The 22604-nt window shown below is 43.2% G+C and overlaps 1 protein-coding gene across 1 annotated transcript in view; it reads left to right on the forward strand.

Annotated features, from left to right (window-relative positions):
* The window catches only part of LOC144511892 (receptor-type tyrosine-protein phosphatase R-like), a 110035-nt gene that overhangs the window by 76291 nt on the left and 11140 nt on the right, over positions 1-22604 (forward strand). The window contains exons 4-8 of the mRNA XM_078242323.1: positions 1088-1265; positions 10617-10701; positions 16471-16550; positions 17130-17267; positions 18844-18954. Of these exons, the coding sequence (XP_078098449.1) occupies positions 1088-1265; positions 10617-10701; positions 16471-16550; positions 17130-17267; positions 18844-18954 (592 nt within the window). The remainder of the gene's footprint in view (positions 1-1087; positions 1266-10616; positions 10702-16470; positions 16551-17129; positions 17268-18843; positions 18955-22604) is intronic.

Consider the following 22604-nt stretch of genomic DNA (forward strand, 5'->3'; position numbering starts at 1 on the left):
GCCTCAGTAAATATGTTGACAATTCTACTGCCCATCTCCAATTGCCCTTGCGAAAGTGGTGATGTGCTGCATTCTTGAACCATTGCAGTCCTTATCTTGTAGGAACACCCATGACATTGTTAAAGAAGAGAGTTCCAGGATTTTGATCCAGCCACAGTGAAGGAACGGTGATATAGTTCCATGTCAGGATGGTGTGTGGCTTGTAGGTGAACTTGCAGGTAGTAGTGTTCCCATGCATCAACCACTCTTATCCTTCTTGGTAGTAAAGATTGAGAGTTTGGAAGATGCTGTCGAAGGAGCCTTAGTGAGTTCCTGTAGTGCATCTTTTAGATGGTAAACACTGCTGTGAGTGTGCACTGGTGGTGGAGGGAGTGACTGTCTAAGGTGGTGAATGGGGTGCCAATCAAGTGGGCTGCTTTGTCCTGGGTGATGTTGAACTTCTTGATCTTGTTGGAGCTGCATTCATCCAAGTAAGCGAAGAGTATTCCATCACACTCCTGACTAGTGCCTTGTAAATGGTGGACAGGTTTTGAGGTAAGTTACTCTCCACAGACCTGCTCTTGTAGCCACCGCATTTATATGGCTAGTTCATTTCGATCTCTGATCAACAATAACTACCAGGATGTTGATAGTCAGGGATTCGACAGCACTATTAGTATTGAACATTAAGGAGAGATGGTTAGATTCTCTCTTGTTGGTGATGGCTACTACCTGGCTCTTTGTGTGACGTGAATGTAACTTGCCACTTATCAACCCAAGACTGAATATTCACGCCATACTAAGACCACCTATTTACATCTCTCAGGTGAAAAGTCATGAATCTGAGGTGCTGCTTGATCTGCTTTGTATTTCCAGCATTTGTTCTTATTTCGAACATATGATGCAGCCCAAATGACAGACAGCCCTACATGGCAAAGCAGAGTTCCCTTGGAACCTTTCCTGTTGTATCAGCAGTAATCTTGTTCATGCACGTGAATAGTGAGTCAGCCAAAGTTATGGTAATGGAGCAGGAGAAACTCCCAAACAAATCCCTGTTGTGATCTTCGAGTAACCTTAACACTTTTCTCTTATTTTTAATAATATTTAGGAGAGGCTCGAATGTATCCCTTACACTGGATGTGAGTGCTTTGGGAAATATTGAACCCATCAAATCTACCCCTCGAGAAATAACTCTACTGTACCTCAAAACCACCAGTTGTTTGTTAAATAAGGAGCAACTGAAGGAAGCCACGAATAGCGTACAAGCACTGGAAGCTGAATTTTCGGTAATGCATTTTCAAGTTTTTAAGTTGCAAAGCAGATTGCATCTAACAATATTTCATTTTTTATACAATAATTGTTGTGGGAGCACTTATCTGATAGGATTCCTTGGAGGGCAACCGAGAGCTCAACACTATACCCTACTATTAGCACCTATTAGTCTCATTATTGCATTGTAGAGCATAATCTTGTTTCCATTGAACTGAAAACTTGAATGATAATTGGGACATTCAAAATGGGACACCAAAAAATAATTCAAGCAAAAAAAAATTACATTTTTGAATTTAACCTTCATAAATTACTTAATAAAAAATGGACGCTAATGCAACACTTGACTTTTCATTGCTCATGGCCCATCGTGTATCTAACTTTATTACTGAACTTGTTTGGTCTGATCACTAGCTTTGGCAATTTTTATAGCAATCAGTGCCTGCCTCCTCTACATTACAAACCCACAGTCAGCTCCGAACATTTCATGTAAAATGACTTGCACTTGTTTTTCAAAGCATTTTCAAACTTCTCCTATCGTCTTGAAGGTCAGTGAAAATCCTGGCATGAAAGAATTTCAGCAGGGATTCAATCTAAAATTTACAGCGGAATATTTCTCTAAGAGTAAAATCATTGCAATTTTGAAATCATAGAATCCCTATAGTGCAGAAGAAGGCCATTTGAACCATCAAGCCTGCATTGACAACAATCCCACCCAGGCCCATTCCCCTTAATCCCACATATTTTACCCTGCTAATCCCCCTGAACCTAATGGGCAATTTAACATAGCCAATCAACCTAATCTGCACATTTTTAGACTGTGGGAGGCAACCGGAGCACCGGGAGGAAACCCATGCAGAAACAGGGAGAATGTGCAAACTCCACACAAACAGTGACCCAAGGCCGGAATTCAACCTGGGTCCCTAGCACTGTGAGGCAATCGCACTAACCACCGTGATGCCCAAATATACAAATAATTTTACATTTCCACGCAAGAAGGCCCAAATGTTCAGGGCTTTACAAACCCACCTTCATATTGAACTCCCATGTTAAGATGAGTTTTTTTTAGCCCTAGCTACACCTAAGTTTTGTCAAGTATTAATTAGCAATAAAGCAATCTTAATTTAGTCTCTCTGTGGAATCTTGAATGTGAGCAGAGGCCTAAAAGGGATTTTTTCTCAATTTTTACTCAATCTAAATCCAAGTTCAAATTGAATCCAATTCATGGTCCCCACAAGGGAGATAAACAAGATCCAAGTTGACAAGATAAGGCATTGCACCACATCTTGAGCTTAATCTGATGCTTCATCGTAGCCAAAAGGCTGATTTGCCTTTGGAAAATTGCATCAGGCGACACCTCGCTTAAACCTCATCAGCTACCCTGATCATTGACTGCACCATCATGGTTTTACCCCTTGCAGGCGTCAGCACAGCCAAAGTGCAATGGGCTAGCTTTGTCCTGGATGAACCACCTGCATGATCATGGTTTCACCCTGGAAGATCAACCTGCCTGATCATTGACTCTCCCCTGTCAGGGATTAAAGAAAAACAAAAGCACCGACAACCAAATAGCCCATAAATGCAGCACAGATTCTAATATATTCAAATTAACACGTCCTCACCATCCAAGTGCATCATTCTCACAAAGTGGATTATTCCTGTGGTTTGTGGCCAAAATCTGGTAATTAAGATATCCATCAAGAAAACTCTTTAAAACCAAATTACAAATGTGAAAGAAATGCAATGACTAATCATACATATTCCTATCCCTTTAAGCTTTCCAAATGAGCTTCCTCATGCAAGTTAAACCAAATAGATGCTATTCTGTTCTTATAATATTTCATTTTTTTAAACCACATGGATATAATGAAAAGACACACACTGGGGCCCTAAAAAACAGAAACGGTCTTGACCAAAGAAATGAGCAATGTCACAGATGTGTTAGAGCATCAGTCATTAACTGGTCTAATTATATTGTTAAAGGGATTGTGTGTTTTGTGTTCTGATTATATGGTTGTCATAGTCTCATTGCTGTGATTATCTTTACTTGTTTTCGTTTCTTCCTGTGCTCCATTTCCTAAATCTAAACCAACAGAGTAAAATTCATGGCAGAAGTCCGTATCCTACCATTGTGGAACAGTCTTGCACTTAGCCCTGTAAATGTATATGATTCTTTATGGTAATAAAGTGAGGAAGAAATGGTTCCAATCCCAAACTCTATTATTCCTCCATCTTGCTCAGTGCAAAATTCGCCAAAAGAAATACGCTTAAAATTAAGAAGTCAAGAGTGACTGTTTTATAATAATTAATTTAAGTCCATACTCTAATTAAAGCTATGCAGGAAACATTGGATCAGTATATTGTAGATCATAGAATCATAGAATCCCTACAGTGCAGAAGGAGTCCATTTGGACTGTGGGAGGAAACCGAAGCACCCGGAGGAAATCCATGCAGACAGGGGGAGTACGTGCAAACTCCACACAGGCAGTCACCCAAGGCTGGACTTAACCCAGGTCCCTGGCACTGTGAGGCAGCAGTGCTAACCACTGTGCCACTATGCTGCCCATATGTTTCCTCATTTTCAGCAGTATAGCCATAGAATCTGACCAGTGTGGAGACGCTCATGAGGAGTAGAATTTGAACAAAAAGCAGAAAAATATGAGTATCTGGAACTGATGAATTCAAGTCTAACATATGTTTGACAAAGACGCTCAGAACTGTCAGCACCAGGAGCAAGATTTATGATCCAAAGGAAAGTGGCAGATTGCAACCCATTTAAACAGATGGATTGGTGTTTATTTTTAGTAGTCAAATAGAACAAACTATGTTTGCTAGATCAACCAATAGGAATGACCCTCTCTGACCATAAGCGTGGTTTGACAAGCCTACATGTTCCTTTTACAGCACTATTACACATTTACTTTTGTCAGGAGTACCGGTTAATTTTTTGACCAGACATTAGCTCCACCTATTGGTCACACTTGGTTACTCTGTTACTTCCATTGAGTCTTGGTCACCATTTCATCATAGAAATGGAGAGAACCTGAGTCGTGCTCGGATGCACACATGCACTGAGGGAGGTCTTGTGGTGCAGTGGGTAGCATCCCTGCCTCTAAGCCAGAAGCTCTGAGTTCAAGTCTCACCCCAGGATCTGATGGCCAGGGAAGGCTCACTCATAAAACAGTGATGTATCCAGTCTGCAAATTATCCTGACACATGGGAAGAGCTGAAGTGATTCCTAGTCAGCTATGTAATGGGAAGAATTCTGATGCCTTCATCACTATCCATAGCTCCAGAATACAACATGCATGTAAAAGGTCATGTTGCCACAGCAAGATCCCTGAGTGAACTGTAACACGGTACCATCGCACATGCATTGTTATGTGATGGTGCCGGGTCATAATGGTGGGTGCCATTCAGCTGCATAGTGTAAAGAATGAATGGCAAAGATTATGGAATTAGTTAAACGTAAACAATGGCAGCAGAGAAATTAAGTGAATTAAGTGAAATGCCAGATTGGGCCATTGTGGTGAAAATGGTGGATGAACCCAGAAATTTTAAGTTATGCCCCCAAAACATGATACTTATTATTTTGGGGAGGGGGGGTTGGGGGGGGGAGGGAGGTGGTGAAGTCAGGCCAGGGTTTGCGCATGAACAGTTTATGGAGGTAACTGACCATTTAAATAATCAGCTGCCATCACTGAAGTGGGATTTTGATAGGCAAAGATTGTGAAAGCCAATGTGTACAGATTAGACCAAGCAAGAACCGGTCCAAACCTGGTGGATTTATTTGGATAATTAGGGCATTTCTTCAGAGAGGTACTCATTTGATTATGGTCCTGGGACACTTTTTGAAGAGGCAAGGCACCCTTTAGGAGAGGTAAGTTATCCTTTGGGGTAGATAAGGCTCCCTCAGGAATAAGTAAGGCATCCTTTAAGGTAGATAAGGCACCTTCTGGGTTTATTAAAACAGATACGATCTTGCATAAATAAGCATATAAAATCACTGGAACTGTCAAAGCTGCCAAAGAGATGTCAAGCTGTTGATTTGTCAAGAAATTGTCAAATCTATCCAAGATCACAAGGAACATTACAAGGGAGGAAGTGTTAGGTTTTTTAGGGAACATTAAAACTGAAAAAGCCCCAGGGCCTGATGGCATCTATCCTAGACTGCTCAGGGAGACGAGAGATGAAATTGCTGGGCCTCTGACGGAAAACTTTGTCGCTCCTTTGGACACAGGTGAGGCCCCTGAGGATTGGAGGATAGCGAATGTGGTCCCGTTGTTTAAGAAGGGTAGCAGGGATAATCTGGGAAATCTGGGCGGCACGGTAGCACAGTGGTTAGCACTGCTGCTTCACAGCTCCAGGGTCCCGGGTTCGATTCCCGGCTCGGGTCACTGTCTGTGTGGAGTTTGCACATTCTCCTCGTTTCTGCGTGGGTTTCCTCCGGGTGCTCTGGTTTCCTCCCACAGTCCAAAGATGTGCGGGTTAGGTTGATTGGCCAGGTTAAAAATTGCCCCTTAGAGTCCTGAGATGCGTAGGTTAGCGGGATTAGCGGGTAAATATGTGGGGGTAGGGCCTGGGTGGGATTGTGGTCGGTGCAGACTCGATGGGCCGAATGGCCTCCTTCTGCACTGTAGGGTTTCTATGATTTTCTTCTATGATAGGTTGGTGAGCTTGACGTCCATGGTAGGGAAGTTGTTGGAGAGGATTCTTAGAGACAGGATGTATGTGCATTTAGAACGGAACAATCTCATTAGTGACAGACAGCATGATTTTGTAAGAGGGAGGTCGTGCCTTACAAATTTGGTGGAGTTTTTTGAGGAAGTGACAAAAACGGTTGATGAAGGAAGGGCCATGGATGTCGTCTATATGGATTTCAGTAAGGCATTTGACAAAGTCCCACATGGCAGGTTGGTGAAGAAGGTTAAGGCTCATGGGATACAAGGAGAAGTGGCTAGATGGGTGGAGAACTGGCTTGGCCATAGGAGACAGAGGGTAGCAGGCGAAGGGTTTTTTTCCGGCTGGAGGTCTGTGACCAGTGGTGTTCCGCAGGGCTCTGTATTGGGACCTCTGCTATTTGTGATATATATAAATGATTTGGAAGAAGGTGTAACTGGTGTTATCAGCAAGTTTGCGGATGACACGAAGATGGCTGGACTTGCGGATAGCAATGAGCATTGGCGGGCAATACAGCAAGATATAGATGGGCTGGAAAATTGGGCGGAGAAGTGGCAGATGGAATTTAATCCAGATAAATGCGAAGTGATGCATTTTGGAAGAACTAATGTAGGGGGGAGTCATACAATAAATGGCGGAGCCATCAAGAGTATAGAAACGCAGAGGGACCTAGGTGTGCAAGTCCACAAATCCTTGAGGGTGGCCACACAGGTGGAGAAGGTGGTGAAGAACGCATATGGTATGCTTGCCTTTATAGGACGGGGTATAAAAGCTGGAGTCTGATGATGCAGCTGTATAGAACGTTGGTTAGGCCACATTTGGAGTACTGCGTCCAGTTCTGGTCGCCACACTACCAAAAGGACATGGAGGCATTAGAGAGAGTGCAGAGAAGGTTTACCAGGATGTTGCCTGGTATGGAGGGTCTTAGCAATGAGGAGAGACTAGGTAAACTGGGCTTGTTCTCCCTGGAAAGACGGAGAATGAGGGGAGAACTAATAGAGGTGTACAAGATTATGAAGGGGATAGATAGGGTGAACGGTGGGAAGTTTTTTCCCAGAACAGAAGTGACGATCACGAGGGGTCACGGGCTCAAGATGAGAGGGGCGAAGTATAACTCAGATATTAGAGGGATGTTTTTTACACAGAGAGTGGTGGGGGCCTGGAATGCGCTGTCAAGTAGGGTGGTGGAGGCAGACACGCTGACATCGTTTAAGACTTACCTGGATAGTCACATGAGCAGCCTGGGAATAGAGGGATACAAACGATTGGTCTAGTTGGACCAAGGAGCGGCACAGGCTTGGAGGGCCGAAGGGCCTGTTTCATGTGCTGTACTGTTCTTTGTTCTTTGTCCTTAACTGTCAAAACCCATTGGGACTGTCAAAGCTACCAAGAGATTTCATAGAAATCATAGGAATCATAGAAACCCTACAGTGCAGAAGGAGGCCATTCGGCCCATCGAGTCTGCACCGACCACAATCCCACCCAGGCCCTACCCCCACATATTTTTCCCGCTGATTCCTCTAACCTACGCATCCCAGGACTCTAAGGGGCAATTTTTTTAACCTGGCCAATCAACCTAACCCGCACATCTTTGGACTGTGGGAGGAAACCGGAGCATCCGGAGGAAACCCACGCAGACACGAGGAGAATGTGCAAACTCCACACAGACAGATTTAACTCTGATAGACTTCAAATTAAAAAATTGTGGAGTTTTAAAAAAAAATCAGTGTTTGATATTTCACTCTGTCTGCTAATGTAGGATTTGTGCTATGTTTCTGATTTTATAACCTAATGTTATCACAGTGGGGTCCTTGTTATAGGATCAGTTTAATTGGCAGCTCCAAATGGGACCTCTGCTGTTTGTGATTTATATAAACGATCTGGAAGAAGGTGTAACTGGGGTGATCAGTAAGTTTGCGGACGACACGGAAATGGCTGGACTTGCAGATAGTGAGGAACATTGTCAGAGGCTACAAAAGGATATAGATAGGCTGGAAATTTGGGCAAAGAAATGGCAGATGGAGTTCAATCCAGATAAATGCGAAGTGATGCATTTTGGTAGAACTAACGTACGGAGGAGCTATACGATAAATGGCAGAACCATAAAGGGTGTAGATACGCAGAGGGACCTGGGTGTGCAAGTCCACAGATCCTTGAAGATGATGTCACAGGTGGAGAAGGTAGTGAATAAGGCATATGGCATGCTTGCCTTTATAGGACGAGGCATAGAGTATAAAAGTTGGGGTCTGATGTTGCGGTTGTATAGAACGTTGGTTCGGCCGCATTTGGAATACTGCGCCCAGTTCTGGTCGCCACACTACCGGAAGGACATGGCGGCTTTGGAGAGAGTGCAGAGGAGGTTTACCAGGATGTTGCCTGGTATGGAAGGGCTTAGTTATGAGGAGAGATTGCATAAACTGGGGTTGTTCTCACTGGAACGATGGAGGATGAGGAGTGACCTAATAGAGGTGTATAAAATAATGAAAGGCATAGATAGGGTGAACACTGGGAAGCTTTTTCCCAGGTCGGTGGTGACATTCACGAGGGGTCATAGGTTCAAGGTGAGGGGGGGGGAGGTTTAACACGGATATCAGAAGGACGTATTTTACGCAGAGGGTGGTGGGGGCCTGGAATGCGCTGCCGGGCAAGGTGGTGGAGGCGGACACACTGGGAACGTTTAAGACTTAACTCGATAGCTATATGAACGGAGTGGGAATGGAGGGATACAAAAGAATGGTCTAGTTTGGACCAGGGAGCGGCGCGGGCTTGGAGGGCCGAAGGGCCTGTTCCTGTGCTGTATTGTTCTTTGTTCTTTGTTCTTTGTTTGTTATAGAATAGAATTCTTTGCTTTCATTAGTTGAAGGAATTTCAATGCATTAAATGTTTTTTATATAAATCTGAGTCTTTTCTTTTAAATAGGGACATTGTCAATAAACACACAACTTTACTTTATGTCAGAATGGCTACAGAGGTTTGCTTATGGTCGATGAGTTGGCCTGAAGGGGACAAGAGCAAACAATGGTGGGTGAGGGCCATGGGTTGGCACTATGTTGGGATAGTGGCTATAAAGGACCATGGAATGAGTGGTGGGGGGACAAAAGGTGGCATAGGCATATTAAAAACCATGGGGCTGCACTGAGGAGCACAGTTGGCATGGCTGTATGAGTGGCCACTGGGTATGATAGGGGACATGTGTTGGCATAGAAGTATGAACTGCCATATATGGGTGGGTGGAGAGGCATGGGTTGGCATGGGTGTATGAATGGCCATGGGCAGTGCTTGGGAGCATGAGGAGGCATAGGTTGGCCTGGCTGGAGAAAAGGGGGTGTGTGGGAGGTGAGGAAGGTGAGGGCTGTTTTTCTGTTTTAATCATTTTTAAAGTTAAATTCAAAGTGCCAGAGCATAGAGGTCGGACTTCCGGCCAGACACCTGCTCACCTGGCAACCTCTGCACTCATTCTTGGGATGGTGGAGCTGTTTTTTAATGCAGCCCAGACCCCAGGGTTGAAAATCAGCATTGGAAGCAACCGCTTTTAAAGCTCAGGTTTGCAGAGCAGTGAATTCTCCCATCTCCATGCACCCAACCCAGGAGTGAACAGCTTAGTATTCAATATGGCCCATTACTCTTTTATAGTGATGAGATCTTGTTCTTCTCCTCCAAACATAATTTCATAGCCTCCCCTGGTAAGGGTGCTAAATCCTGGTCTTGCTGAGCCAGGGATATAACCATGGACCTTCTTAACATGTACAGCTCTGCACCACATCACATGAAGCTTTCCTTAATTCTTAATAATAGTATATTTAAGAATATTGGCGGCAAGGTGGTACAGTGGTTAGCACTTCTGCCTCTCAGCTCAAGGGATCCAGGTTCAATTCCAGCCTTGGGTGACTGTGTGGAGTTTGCACATTCTCCCCGTGTCTGCGTGAGTTTCCTCTGTATGCTCCGGTTTCTTCCCACAATCCAAAGATGTGCAGGTTAAGTGGATTGGCCATGCCAAATTGCCCCTTAGTGTCCCTAGATGTGTAGGTTGGATGGATTAGCCATGGTAATTGTGTGGGGTTATGGGGATAGGGCACAGGAGAGGGCCTAGGTAAGATACTCTGTCAGAGAGATGGTGTAGCCTCAATGGGCTGAATGGCCTCCTTCTGTAGGGATTCTATGAATCTTAGTCCTGGGGTAGTATAAAGAGTTAACAGATGGGATACATAATTTATGACATTGGTAGATGATGATGTATCACTCACATCAGTTATTTGTTAGACTTGAGAGAGAAAAAAAGAGAGAGATTGGGACACCATGCCCATGAGCAACATGCTACTCTGTAACCTGTTTAGCTATAGTATTAATTGAATGGCTACCAGAGTATGACTACAGTCTGTCTAGTAACCAAATACCACAACTAGATCCAACAGACAAGCAGGACCATCTCGGAACACAATATAGTTTACTGAGATTGCTGGGGGCCTGTGTAACAAAACTCCCAATCCCCAATTGCACCAGGGAATAATGTTTGCTTTGGTCACAGAAGTATATTTATTATAATTTCACACTTTTCTCAATTAGGCTCAACTTTAACAATATCATTTCCAAGAGCTCTGTACTGTACTTAAATGTTTGCATTTCACTCAGCCTCTAACCTGTACAATAATTGCACACCTCATTCTGACATTTTTTTTTTCTCTCTTTAGAAAATTCCGCCTAATTTTATTGAATCTGATGAATTGAATATCCCAGGGCATGCTTCTAAAAACAGATATAAAACAATTTTACCAAGTAAGTCTGAAGTGCAAATATTAACTATTAACATTAACTATCGCAATAGAACATTGGTGCAGTTTATCAAAGTTTCCTTTCTGTAAACTTACAAAGAACTGAATTAGGATGAGAAATTTTATTAATGGTGAAGGGCGCTTACTACATTTATTTGAATACTAACCCTGTTAGGAAGGTACAGTATACGCACTAATGCAACATCATTTTTTCCTTTGTTCTGTGTACGAGCTGTGTCTATACCAGGCTGTGACAGTCAGAACTATTGAACTTAGAAACATGTTGATTGGAAAATAGTTATACCACAGCAAACAAATAGGTTTTTTGCTGCTTATTGAACTGAACAATTCAAGTTGAATGTAGCATATTGACTGCCATGTTTCCTCTTGAAGAGAGAATCTCTTCTTTATTACAAACCAATATTGATTAGTATTTAATAATTTTGTGAAATAAGAAAGGAATAGAGAGGGAATAGAGAAAGAAAGGAAGAGACAGAGAAATAGAGAAAGAGAAAAAAGGGAAGAGCAAAAAACAGAGAAAAAAAGAAAGGGAGAGTCAAATAGAGAAAGTGAGAAAGAAATAGGAAGAGCAAAATAAAGGAAGAAAGGAAAGAAGGAGGGAAGGAAGCAAATGAAGCAAAGAAAGAAAGACTTGTATTTATATAACCTTGCGTGTCCCAAAGCAATTTACTGCAAATGTATGACTTTTCCATGGAATAAACATGAGATTCAACATCCTTGATTTTAATTTTCATTCTCACTGGTTGACTTCCGCACACTTGAGGACGGCCTCAACCAGGATCTTGGGTTCATGTCACACTATCTGTAACCCCCACAACTTGCCTGGGCTTGCAAAATCTCACTAACTGTCCTGGCTAGAGACAATACACACCTCGTTAACCTGTTCTTGGCTCTCTCTCCACTCACATTGTCTGTACCTTTAAGACTTGATTACCTGTAAAGACTCACATTCCAACCATTATCTTGTAAATTAAGTTTGTGTCAATATATGACCTGTTTCAGAACCCAAGTCCTCACTCACCTGATGAAGGAGCCTGAGACTCCAAAAGCTACTGCTGCCAAATAAATCTGTTGGACTTTAACCTTGTGTTGTGAGACTTCTTACCGTTGTTCAAACAGGCAGCTCGCCAATATCTTTTCCTGAATAACTGAGAATAGGCAATAAGTGCCTACCTTGCCAGTTTTTCCTCATGTCTCAAGAATTAACTGGAAAATAAAACAATGGTTCACTGTTAAATTATACCAAATCTCAGATGTCTTATCCAGAATAACATATATTTGTATTAAATTTGAAGTAAAAGTTCTAAATGGTTAAAGAACACTCAATTAAAAAGCACACTATATAATTAAACTGAAATTTGAGACACCCGCAGACATATTCATTAGGTGCAGAAAATTAAATAGTTTTTGTTCTGTTAAAGTCACACATATAGGACATGATCTTACCAGCCGTTCACACCACGTTCCCGCTGCAGCGAGGCTGGAGAATTTGGCACCCAGCCAAATCTCCATTCACTGCAGTGGGATGGGAAAATCCCGCTAGTGTGAATGGTGGTAACATTCCGGATACACTGTCTTCCAGATTTTTATATTCGTTTTGCTTTGTATATGACTTTGATTATCTATGTATTCAGCTTTCTCTTGAGTTTACTTATCCAAACTGGGATTTTCATCCTAAAGAGCCACTGTCTTTTAAAAAATACTTATGGTCTTTTCTTAACAATACTGAGCCATGCAAAGAAGTGACTACATTAACCAAATAAACTAAATAAAGTCGACTTGGATCAGCAAGTACATAGGTAAAATTACATCAGGGAACTATCTGTATAAGCAAAAATTTATATCTGTATCAAACTTACAGGCATGATCATGCACATACAAAATCAGTTATAGAATCATAGAATCCCTACAATGCAGAAGGAGGCCATCTGGTTCATCGAGAACAGTAGTCACAGTAAGTACATGAAAGCTGATCACAAACAGACACTCAAAATCAGTGTTGTTCAAATCAAATTAACAAAATATTAGACGAAATGGTCGGCTTATGATGAAAGTAAGGAGGTGTGGGATAGAGGGAAAGTTGGCCAATTGGATCGGTAACTGGCTATCTGATCGAAGACAGAGGGTGGTGGTGGATGGAAAATTTTCGGACTGGAGGCAGGTTGCTAGCGGAGTGCCGCAGGGATCGGTGCTTGGTCCTCTGCTCTTTGTGATTTTTATTAATGACTTAGAGGAGGGGGCTGAAGGGTGGATCAGTAAATTTGCTGATGACACCAAGATTGGTGGAGTAGTGGATGAGGTGGAGGGCTGTTGTAGGCTGCAAAGAGACATAGATAGGATGCAAAGCTGGGCTGAAAAATGGCAAATGGAGTTTAACCCTGATAAATGTGAGGTGATTCATTTTGGTAGGACTAATTTAAATGTGGATTACAGGGTCAAAGGTAGGGTTCTGAAGACTGTGGAGGAACAGAGAGATCTTGGGGTCCATATCCACAGATCTCTAAAGGTTGCCACTCAAGTGGATAGAGCTGTGAAGAAGGCATATAGTGTGTTAGCTTTTATTAACAGGGGGTTGGAGTTTAAGAGCCGTGGGGTTATGCTGCAACTGTACAGGACCTTGGTGAGACCGCATTTGGAATATTGCGTGCAGTTCTGGTCACCTCACTATAAGAAGGATGTGGAAGCGCTGGAGAGAGTGCAGAGGAGATTTACCAGGATGCTGCCTGGTTTGGAGTGTCGGTCTTATGAGGAAAGGTTGAGGGAGCTGGGGCTGTTCTCTCTGGAGCGGAGGAGATTGAGGGGAGACTTAATAGAGGTTTATAAAATGATGAAGGGGATAGATCGAGTGAACGTTCAAAGACTATTTCCTCGGGTGGATGGAGCTATTACAAGGGGGCATAACTATAGGGTTCATGGTGGGAGATATAGGAAGGATATCAGAGGTAGGTTCTTCACGCAGAGAGTGGTTGGGGTGTGGAATGGACTGCCTGCAGTGATAGTGGAGTCAGACACTTTAGGAACATTTAAGCGGTTATTGGATAGGCACATGGAGCACACCAGGATGGTAGGGAGTGGGATAGCTTGATCTTGGTTTCAGATGAAGGTCGGCACAACATCGTGGGCCGAAGGGCCTGTTCTGTGCTGTACTGTTCTATGTTCTATGTTCTATGAAAGAACATGGGAAGCAAAAATAATATCCTGATTCTGCATATCCAATCAAATCAATTAAATACAGCAGGTCCAGCAATATAAAAATCATAACTATTATGTAACTTGATAAAATGATTCAGAATTTAAATTTCAGATAAAGATTTGCCAACTAGGGGTAAATCTGATCTAATGTAACAAATTATGTAAGCTGAGAGGTTGGCAAGGCAGGTATGTTGAATCCAGTGGATGATTAGAAAAGCACTTGCGTCCTGGTCTAGAAGTCCTCACCTTGCTTTAGCCAGTGAGTTTCTGCAAAATTCAGCCGGCTAGAATTATATTTGAAATGGTGCAGGAAGGTGAGCCATGCAGCATTGATAATATTCAAATAGCCAAACTGCGTCATGGTTTGGGTTGATTGCCCACCCCAGTTCTGCCTCTGGAGGCAGGCCTGATGTGGGGTTCAGAGTTTTAACATCTTAACCACCCACCTGACCCAAGCCAACCTTTTTTATCCAAATATAATTATTTGAATATAAATTCTTATTTAAGCAAAATATGGTCCCAGTTACGCTTGAGGAATGCTCAATGAAAAGCCATTGATTGTAGCCAAAGTCTATGTGTGGAACAACACACAATCTAACAGCTAAAACCATGTCTAAAATTTTTCCCACTTTCATGTTTAAGTTCTGAGTTTCAACATTATCGCTTTGTGCGAAACCGCAGAAGATTCCCGCTTTTTTTGCATTGTATTTATTCTCTATGATTAGAATTCCAGTTACAGATTGTATCGTAGTTATCACTCATATGAAGCACTGTTTTACAATGAAAGTGGAGTGGATAGTTCTTTTGTTGAACACTCATATCTGCTGAAATGAAATTGTTGAATGGATGATGAAAGATGGCCAGTGGTAATTGGTCAATAATGTACTTCTACCCACAGAGAGTGGTATCATTGCTACCAAAAATATAGAAAGCCATCCTGAATGACTCATATTCCAGCACTTGTCCTGTTATTCTTGTCATTTTGCATAATATTTATGTGCCTTTTTGACACGGCACAGTAACATATTTATAGATTTCCTTTTCACGACTACTCACTAATAATTTGTATTTATTCATGTCACATTTGGCACAGTTAAAAACAGGGGAAATTGTCTGTCCCAAGTACCCACTGCAGTCATCGAGCATTCTCAGCTTAGTTCAGTTCAGGGTTTCTGCTAGATTGGGGCTGAGTTTCCTCCCAGTTGTATCAATGCAGGGTGCTGAAGATTATGATTCAACTGCAAAATTAGAAGAACATAACAGGTCCCACCAACCACACCAGCAGGGATGTTTTAACCACTAAAAAAAAGATTGGCTTGGGTCAGGTGGGTGGTTAAGATGTTAAAACTCTGAATCCCACATCAGGGATCCAGAGGCAGAACTGGGGTGGGCAATCAACCCAAACCATGACGCAGTTTGGCTATTTGAATATTATCAATGCTGCATGGCTCACCTTCCTGCACCATTTCAAATCTAATTCTAGCCGGCTGAATTTTGCAGAAACTCACTGGCTAAAGCAAGGTGAGGACTTCTAGACCAGGACGCAAGTGCTTTTCTAATCATCCACTGGATTCAACATACCTGCCTCGCCAACCTCTAAAATCAAACACACCTTTGACCCTTTTGATTACCCTCAGACCTCCAATTCCTGAGGTCTCAACTCCCTGGCTCTGCAACACCTAGCTTCCAATCCCATGGGCCTGCGAAATACGACCTTTCCCCACAACTCCGGACTTCCATTCCGCAGGCCTGCAATCCCTTACCTTGCCACAGGCATCAGATTGGATCTAACCCCACCCAGGCCAAAGATTTGGCCCTCCACCCCAGGTTGGGGCTTGGAGCTACCTGATTCTGCAAACCCTTCTCCAATGTTCCCTGTCCACCAGAAGCCAAGCCTGTCAGCGAGGCTGTCATCCAAGTAGGGAACCTATCAGTGATTCCACAGCATGTGGAAGAAACTCGTACTTCCGAGTTTCCCGCATGCTACCAGACACCCCACCGCATTTCCTCCCCCCCCCCAATCCCCCCACTGCTGCTTCTGAGGGGATCAAAGAGTAAAAAGAAAATTTCCAGAAGATTATCCAATGGCAGCCAAGTTAGATCATTTTCAAAGGTGTCGTTTCTGTCTATTTAGAACTGGTGAAATACATCCAGTAAGAAGTTTAACAACACCAGGTTAAAGTCCGGACTTTAACCTGGTGTTGTTAAACTTCTTACTGTGTTTACCCCAGTCCAACGCCGGCATCTCCACATCAGAAATACATCCAGGCAGCATTCAGTTAGACCACTTTGTTAACTTTGCCCTCAGTGTGAGAGTTATTTGGTACTGTCCATATCTGCTCTCCACATTTGCATTAACTAAACCACACAGTATCTTCACTCAGCTAGGAATCCAATGCAGATGCATGATCCACAAATGTTGAATGTATTCTCCCCCACTGCACCCACTCAGATTTCAATATGATTTTACTTTGAACAATTTGTTTCGATTTGGTTGAAAGGTTACTGCAGAGTTGAACATACTCAGGGTGCCTTTTAAAATTGTTTTGTCCCCTTTTAGACCCACAGACCCGAGTCTGCCTCACGTCAGGGAAGCACGTTAATCACCTGAGCTCCTATATTAATGCAAACTACATTCGGGTAAGATGACTTACTTTTCATGGTAACAGCAGTATAGAAAATTGCTTCTGTCCATGCTCAGATTTTGGCTCACTTTAACTGCGCTTAGTATTAATTTTGCCTTTAAGTAATCAACAAATTCTAAATTCTTAGCCATCTTGTTCAAATCAATAATGAGTCGACATTGTTATCTATTGTTAACTTCCTCAACTAATTCAATTGTACGATTTAGACATGGCCTTGACCTTTTCTCCTGCCTGTTCTATGATCTGTCTCGACCCTTCTAAGGCTACAGCTCATCTTCCTATTTCCAATATCCCTGACACCTTCCTTAATATAAAGGCAAATATCCACTGTTTTTAATTTGACTTTAAATTTATTTTCAATGGATTTGCTTTCCAACGTGGATATGCCAGTGTTTGTGTACTAGCATTTCAATTCACTCCAGTGCAATCCTGTATATTTTTGTTTAACTGGCTTCTTGTGTCTTTTCCAGTAAGATTTTAAATTCCTAAGTAAATTGGGTGGAGTTTCATATATGTGAACCTATTATTAAATAGCATCTGGATATGATCAGCTTTGATTATCTCTTTCACGCAGGGATATGGAGGAAAGGAGAAAGCATACATTGCTACCCAGGGCCCCATGGTGAATACAGTAAATGACTTCTGGGAGATGGTTTGGCAAGAGGATTGTCCAATAATTGTGATGATTACAAAGTTAAAAGAGAAGAATGAGGTATATGAATACCTTTACTCCTTTCCACGTTTAAAGCAATAAGAAAGTTAGGGGATGTATGTCAGTGGTAAAATGGTTTTCATGTGGAACGCTGATTTTAATTTTTTTTTTATTATACTTTTCCAATTCAATCAAATCAAGTCCAATTCAGAGTCTCAACAAGTTGAGACATTTCCGATCCAAGCTGACAAGACAGGGCCTCCACTCCTGTCTTGGGCCTGATCTACATGAGCCAAGCTGATTGGAGTAGGTGCAGACTCTCCTCCTCCAAGGCCTGATCTCATTTGCATCTTAGCCAAAAGGCCGAGGTGCCACTTTTAAAAATTGCTTCAAATGAAGCTTAAATGGAACGCTGATTTTAATGCTGTATAAAAGCATATTTTTACTTATTGTTGGGATTAAACATCACTGGCTAGGCCAGTAGATATTACCCATTCCGAAATGCCCTTAAGGTGGCGGTGAGCTGCCTTCTTGCACCACTGCAGTCCATATGATATAGATATATCCGCTGTGATGTTAACCCGGGAATTCAAGGATTTTGAACCCGTGCCAGTGAAGGAATGATGATATAGTTCCAAATCAGGTGATGTTCCCATGTGTCTACTGCCCTCGTCTTTCTAGGTGGTAGACATTGTGGGTGTGGAAGGTGCTGTCGAAGTAGTCTTGGCAATTTGTTGCAGGGCACCTTGTATATGGCACACAGTGCTGCCACAATGCATCGGTGGCAGACGGTGTGAATGTTTAATAGAATCCATAAAATTCCTCCAGTGCAAAAGGAGGCTGATTGGCCCATCAAGACTGCACCAACTCTCCAAAAGAGCATCTTATCCAGGCCCCCCCGCCCCCCCACTCCCCCCTGCCCCCCCCCCCCCCTACTCTTCAATAGCTAGCGCAGTTAATTCCTGGTCAATGATAGCCCCCAGAATGTTGATGGTGGGGATTCAACGAATACGGTTGGATATCAAAGGGAGATAATTAGATTATGTCTCAACGGGGATGGTCACTGACTTGAACTGATGTGGCATAATGCCACTTGCCACTTATCAGCCTAAACCTAAATGCTATCCAGGTCTTACTGTGTGCAGCCACAGATGAGTTTCAGTCCCTCATCTTGTGGAGGATTTAGTGAGTCCTGGTTTGGGATCTTGGGTATTTCTACCACCCTTTTTTGGATCTTGTGCTGTTGCAGCAGAATCCCTCCTGCCGCACCAGGCAATTTCCTCCTTTATGCTAGTAGGCTCTTCTTGAGGTCAGGAGTCCTATAGACCTGACCCTGGAAATGGCTCTGCTGCATCTGAAGCATCAGAGCCTGCCTTGAAGAAGGCAATCCCCATTTTTGTGCAGGAGATGTTCAATAATCAAACTATAATAAGGCCATAGTCGTAAAGCTGTCATAAGACAATAACTAAGATAGAGATTTGATTTTAAAGTGTCTTGTTATACCTATTTTAAGTGTACGATTCTATTTAAGAAATCTTGCTGAAACTACTGAGAACGCTTGATACCATGTGCACATGACATTATCAAAACACAAGCACTTTCCGTCCCACTTAAACTAAGCATCTTGTATTTTCAGAAATGTGTTGTCTATTGGCCGGAAAACCGGGATACCTTTGGCAGGTTTGAAATTGTTGCAAACAATCAAAAGGAATGTGATGGATACACTATTCTGGATTTAAGTATTAAGGTAATGGAACAGGCCTAGTTAATAAAACCCAAATATAGAAGATGGAATTCAATGCCAATAATTTTGAGATGGGACTCTTCGTTCTAAAATCTAGCCCAGAATTTGCTGTCAAAATAACAGTTGCTATCAATATTCCACAAACAGACATAAGATTAATGACCAATTAATGTGTCTTTTGGTAATATAATTTCAGGAAAGAATATGGGAATGTTGAATGGGACAACAGAGGACAAGGTGCTCTGCTTTGAGTACAACAGCAACAACTTATATTTGTAAACCACCTTTGAAGGAATAAAATATCCCAAGGCATCATAAAACTAAACACAACACCAAATCATAGAAGGAAATAATAGGGCAACTGACCTAAAGCCAAGACGAGGAGATAGGTTTGAAGGTGTGTTTTAAAGGAGGAAGGAGAGATGGAGAAGTTCAGAGAAGGAAAACGTCAGTAAGTACTGAGGCTGGGGTCGAGCTGGGGGCCAGGGCAAGACTAGCTAAGAAGAAGAGCATTCTGGAGCAGGATAACCTGAATGGGCCTGGAGGTCTGGAGTGCATCGGCTTTAATGCGAGGAGCATAACGGGTAAGACAGATGAACTTAGGGCCTTAATGCTTACGCGGAATTTGGATGTGGTTGCGGTGACAGAGACATGGTTAGAAGAAGGACAGGGCTGGCCGCTGAATATTCCAGGGTGTAAGTGTTTTAGGCGAGACAGAGGAGGGGCTAAAAAAGGTGGGGGGTAGCGATATTAGTTAGGGAGCATATTACAGCGGTGCAGAGGGTGGACAATTTAGAGGGGTCATGTAATGAGTCGCTGTGGGTGGAGCTCAGAAACAGGAAAGGTGCAATCACTATGCTGGGGGTATACTACAGGCCACCCAACAGCCCACAGGAAGTGGAGGAACAGATATGTCAGGAGATTCTGGATATGTGCAGAAAAAATAGGGTTGTTGTAGTGGGAGACTTCAATTTCCCTGGTATAGACTGGAAAGTGCTTAGGGCTGGGGGTCTGGACGGGGAGGAATTTGTAAAATGCATACTGGAAGGTTCTTTGGAACAGTATGTAGATAGCCCAACTAGAGAGGGGGCTATACTGGATCTAGTTCTGGGAAATGACCCGGTCAGGTCGTCATAGTTTTGGTAGGGGAACATGTGGCAAATAGTGACCACAACTCTGTTAACTTTAGGATAGTAATGGACAAGGACGAGTGTTGTCCTAAGGGTAGGGTGCTAAATTGGGGGAAGGCTAACTATAGCCGGCTTAGGCAGGAATTGGTGGCCGTTGATTGGGAGAGGCTGTTCAGGAGTAAGTCCATGTCTGGCATGTGGGAGTCTTTTAAGGAACAGTTGATAAGGCTGCAGGACAGGCATGTGCCTGTAAAAAGGAAGGATAGGAAAGGTAGGATTCAACAGCCGTGGATAACCAGGGAAATTGAGGATCTGATCAAAAAGAAAAGAGAGGCGTACGTTAGATCCAGGCAACTGAAAACAGATGGAGCTCTGGAGGAATACAGAGAGAGTAGGAAAGAACTCAAACGGGGAGTTAGAAGGGCAAAAAGAGGTCACGAAATGTTCTTGGCAGACAGGATTAAGGAGAATCCTAAGGCATTTTATTCATATGTTAGGAACAAAAGAGCTGTCAGGGAAAAAGTCGGACCTCTCAGGAACAAAGAAGAGGAATTATGCTTAGAACCCAAGGGAATAGGGGAGATCCTAAATGAATACTTTGCATCGGTATTCACAAAGGAGAGGGACTTGTTGACTGGGACTGTCTCAGAGGAAGGTGTTGGCCCGTTAGAGAGAATCTCCATTACAAGGGAGGAAGTGTTAGGTTTGTTAGGTAACATTAAAACTGACAAATCCCCAGGGCCTGATGGCATCTATCCTAGACTGCTCAGGGAGACAAGAGATGTAATTGCTGGACCTCTGACAGAAATCTTTGCCTCTTCATTGGACACAAGTCCCTGAGGAAATCTTTGTCCCTGAGGATTGGAGGATAGCGAATGTGGTACCGTTATTTAAGAAGGGTAGTAGGGATAACGCACGTAATTATAGGCCGGAGAGCTTGACGTCTGTGGTAGGGAAGTTGTTGGAGAGGATTCTTAGAGACAGGATGTATGCGCATTTAGAACGGAACAATCTCATTAGTGACAGACAGCATGGTTTTGTAAGAGGGAGGTCATGCCTTACAAATTTGTGGAGTTTTTTGAGGAAGTGACAAAAACGGTTGACGAAGGAAGGGCCATGGATGTCGTCTATGTGGATTTCAGTGAGGCATTTGACAAAGTCCCTCATGGCAGGTTGGTGAAGAAGGTTAAGGCTCATGGGATACAAGGAGAGGTGGCTAGATGGGTGGAGAACTGGCTTGGCCACAGGAGACAGAGGGTAGCAGTCGAAGGGTCTTTTTCCGGCTGGAGGTCTGTGACCAGTGGTGTTCCGCAGGGCTCTGTACTGGGACCTCTGCTATTTGTGATATATATAAATGATTTGAAAGAAGGTGTAACTGATGTTATCAGCAAGTTTGTGGATGACACGAAGATGGCTGGACTTGCGGATAGCGATGAACATTGTCGGACAATACAGCAGGATATAGATAGGCTGGAAAATTGGGCGGAGAAATGGCAGATGGAATTTAATCCAGATAAATGTGAAGTGATGCATTTTGGAAGAACTAATGTAGGGGGGAGTTATACAATAAATGGCAGAGCCATCAAGAGTATAGAAACACAGAGGGACCTAGGTGTGCAAGTCCACAAATCCTTGAAGGTGGCAGCACAGGTGGAGAAGGTGGTGAAGAAGGCATATGGTATGCTTGCCTTTATAGGACGGGGTATAAAGTATAAAAGCTGGAGTCTGATGATGCAGCTGTATAGAACGTTGGTTAGGCCACATTTAGAGTACTGCATCCAGTTTTGGTCGCCGCACTACCAGAAGGACGTGGAGGCTTCAGAGAGAGTGCAGAGAAGATTTACCAGGATGTTGCCTGGTATGGAGGGTCTTAGCTATGAGGTGAGATTGGGTAAACTGGGCTTGTTCTCCCTGGAAAGACGGCGAATGAGGGGAGACCTAATAGAGGTGCACAAAATTATGAAGGGTATAGATAGGGTGAACAGTGGGAAGCTTTTTCCCAGGTCGGAGGTGACGATCACGAGGGGTCACGGGCTCAAGGTGAGAGGGGCGAGGTATAACTCAGATATCAGAGGGACGTTTTTTACACAGAGAGTGGTGGGGGCCTGGAATGCGCTGCCAAGTAGGGTGGTGGAGGCAGGCACGCTGACATCGTTTAAGACTTACCTGGATAGTCACATGAGCAGTCTGGGAATGGAGGGATACAAACGAATGGTCTAGTTGGACCAATGAGTGGCACACGCTTGGAGGGCCGAAGGGCCTGTTTCCTGTGCTGTACTGTTCTTTGTTCTTTGTTCTTTGAATTCCACGAAGCAGCTGAAAGCCCAGCCGCATTTTTTTAAAATTCATTCGTGGGACATGGGTGTTGCTGGCTGTCCAGTATTTATTGCTCATCCCTATTTGCCCGAGGGCAGTTGAGAGTCAACCACATTGCTATGGCTCTGGAGTCACATGTAGGCCAGACCAGGTAAGGATGGCAGAGTCCCGTCCTTAAAGGACATTAGTGAAACAAATGGATTTTTT

This window comes from Mustelus asterias, chromosome 25, assembly GCF_964213995.1.
Source record: "Mustelus asterias chromosome 25, sMusAst1.hap1.1, whole genome shotgun sequence".
Classification (NCBI taxonomy): Eukaryota; Metazoa; Chordata; class Chondrichthyes; order Carcharhiniformes; family Triakidae; genus Mustelus; species Mustelus asterias.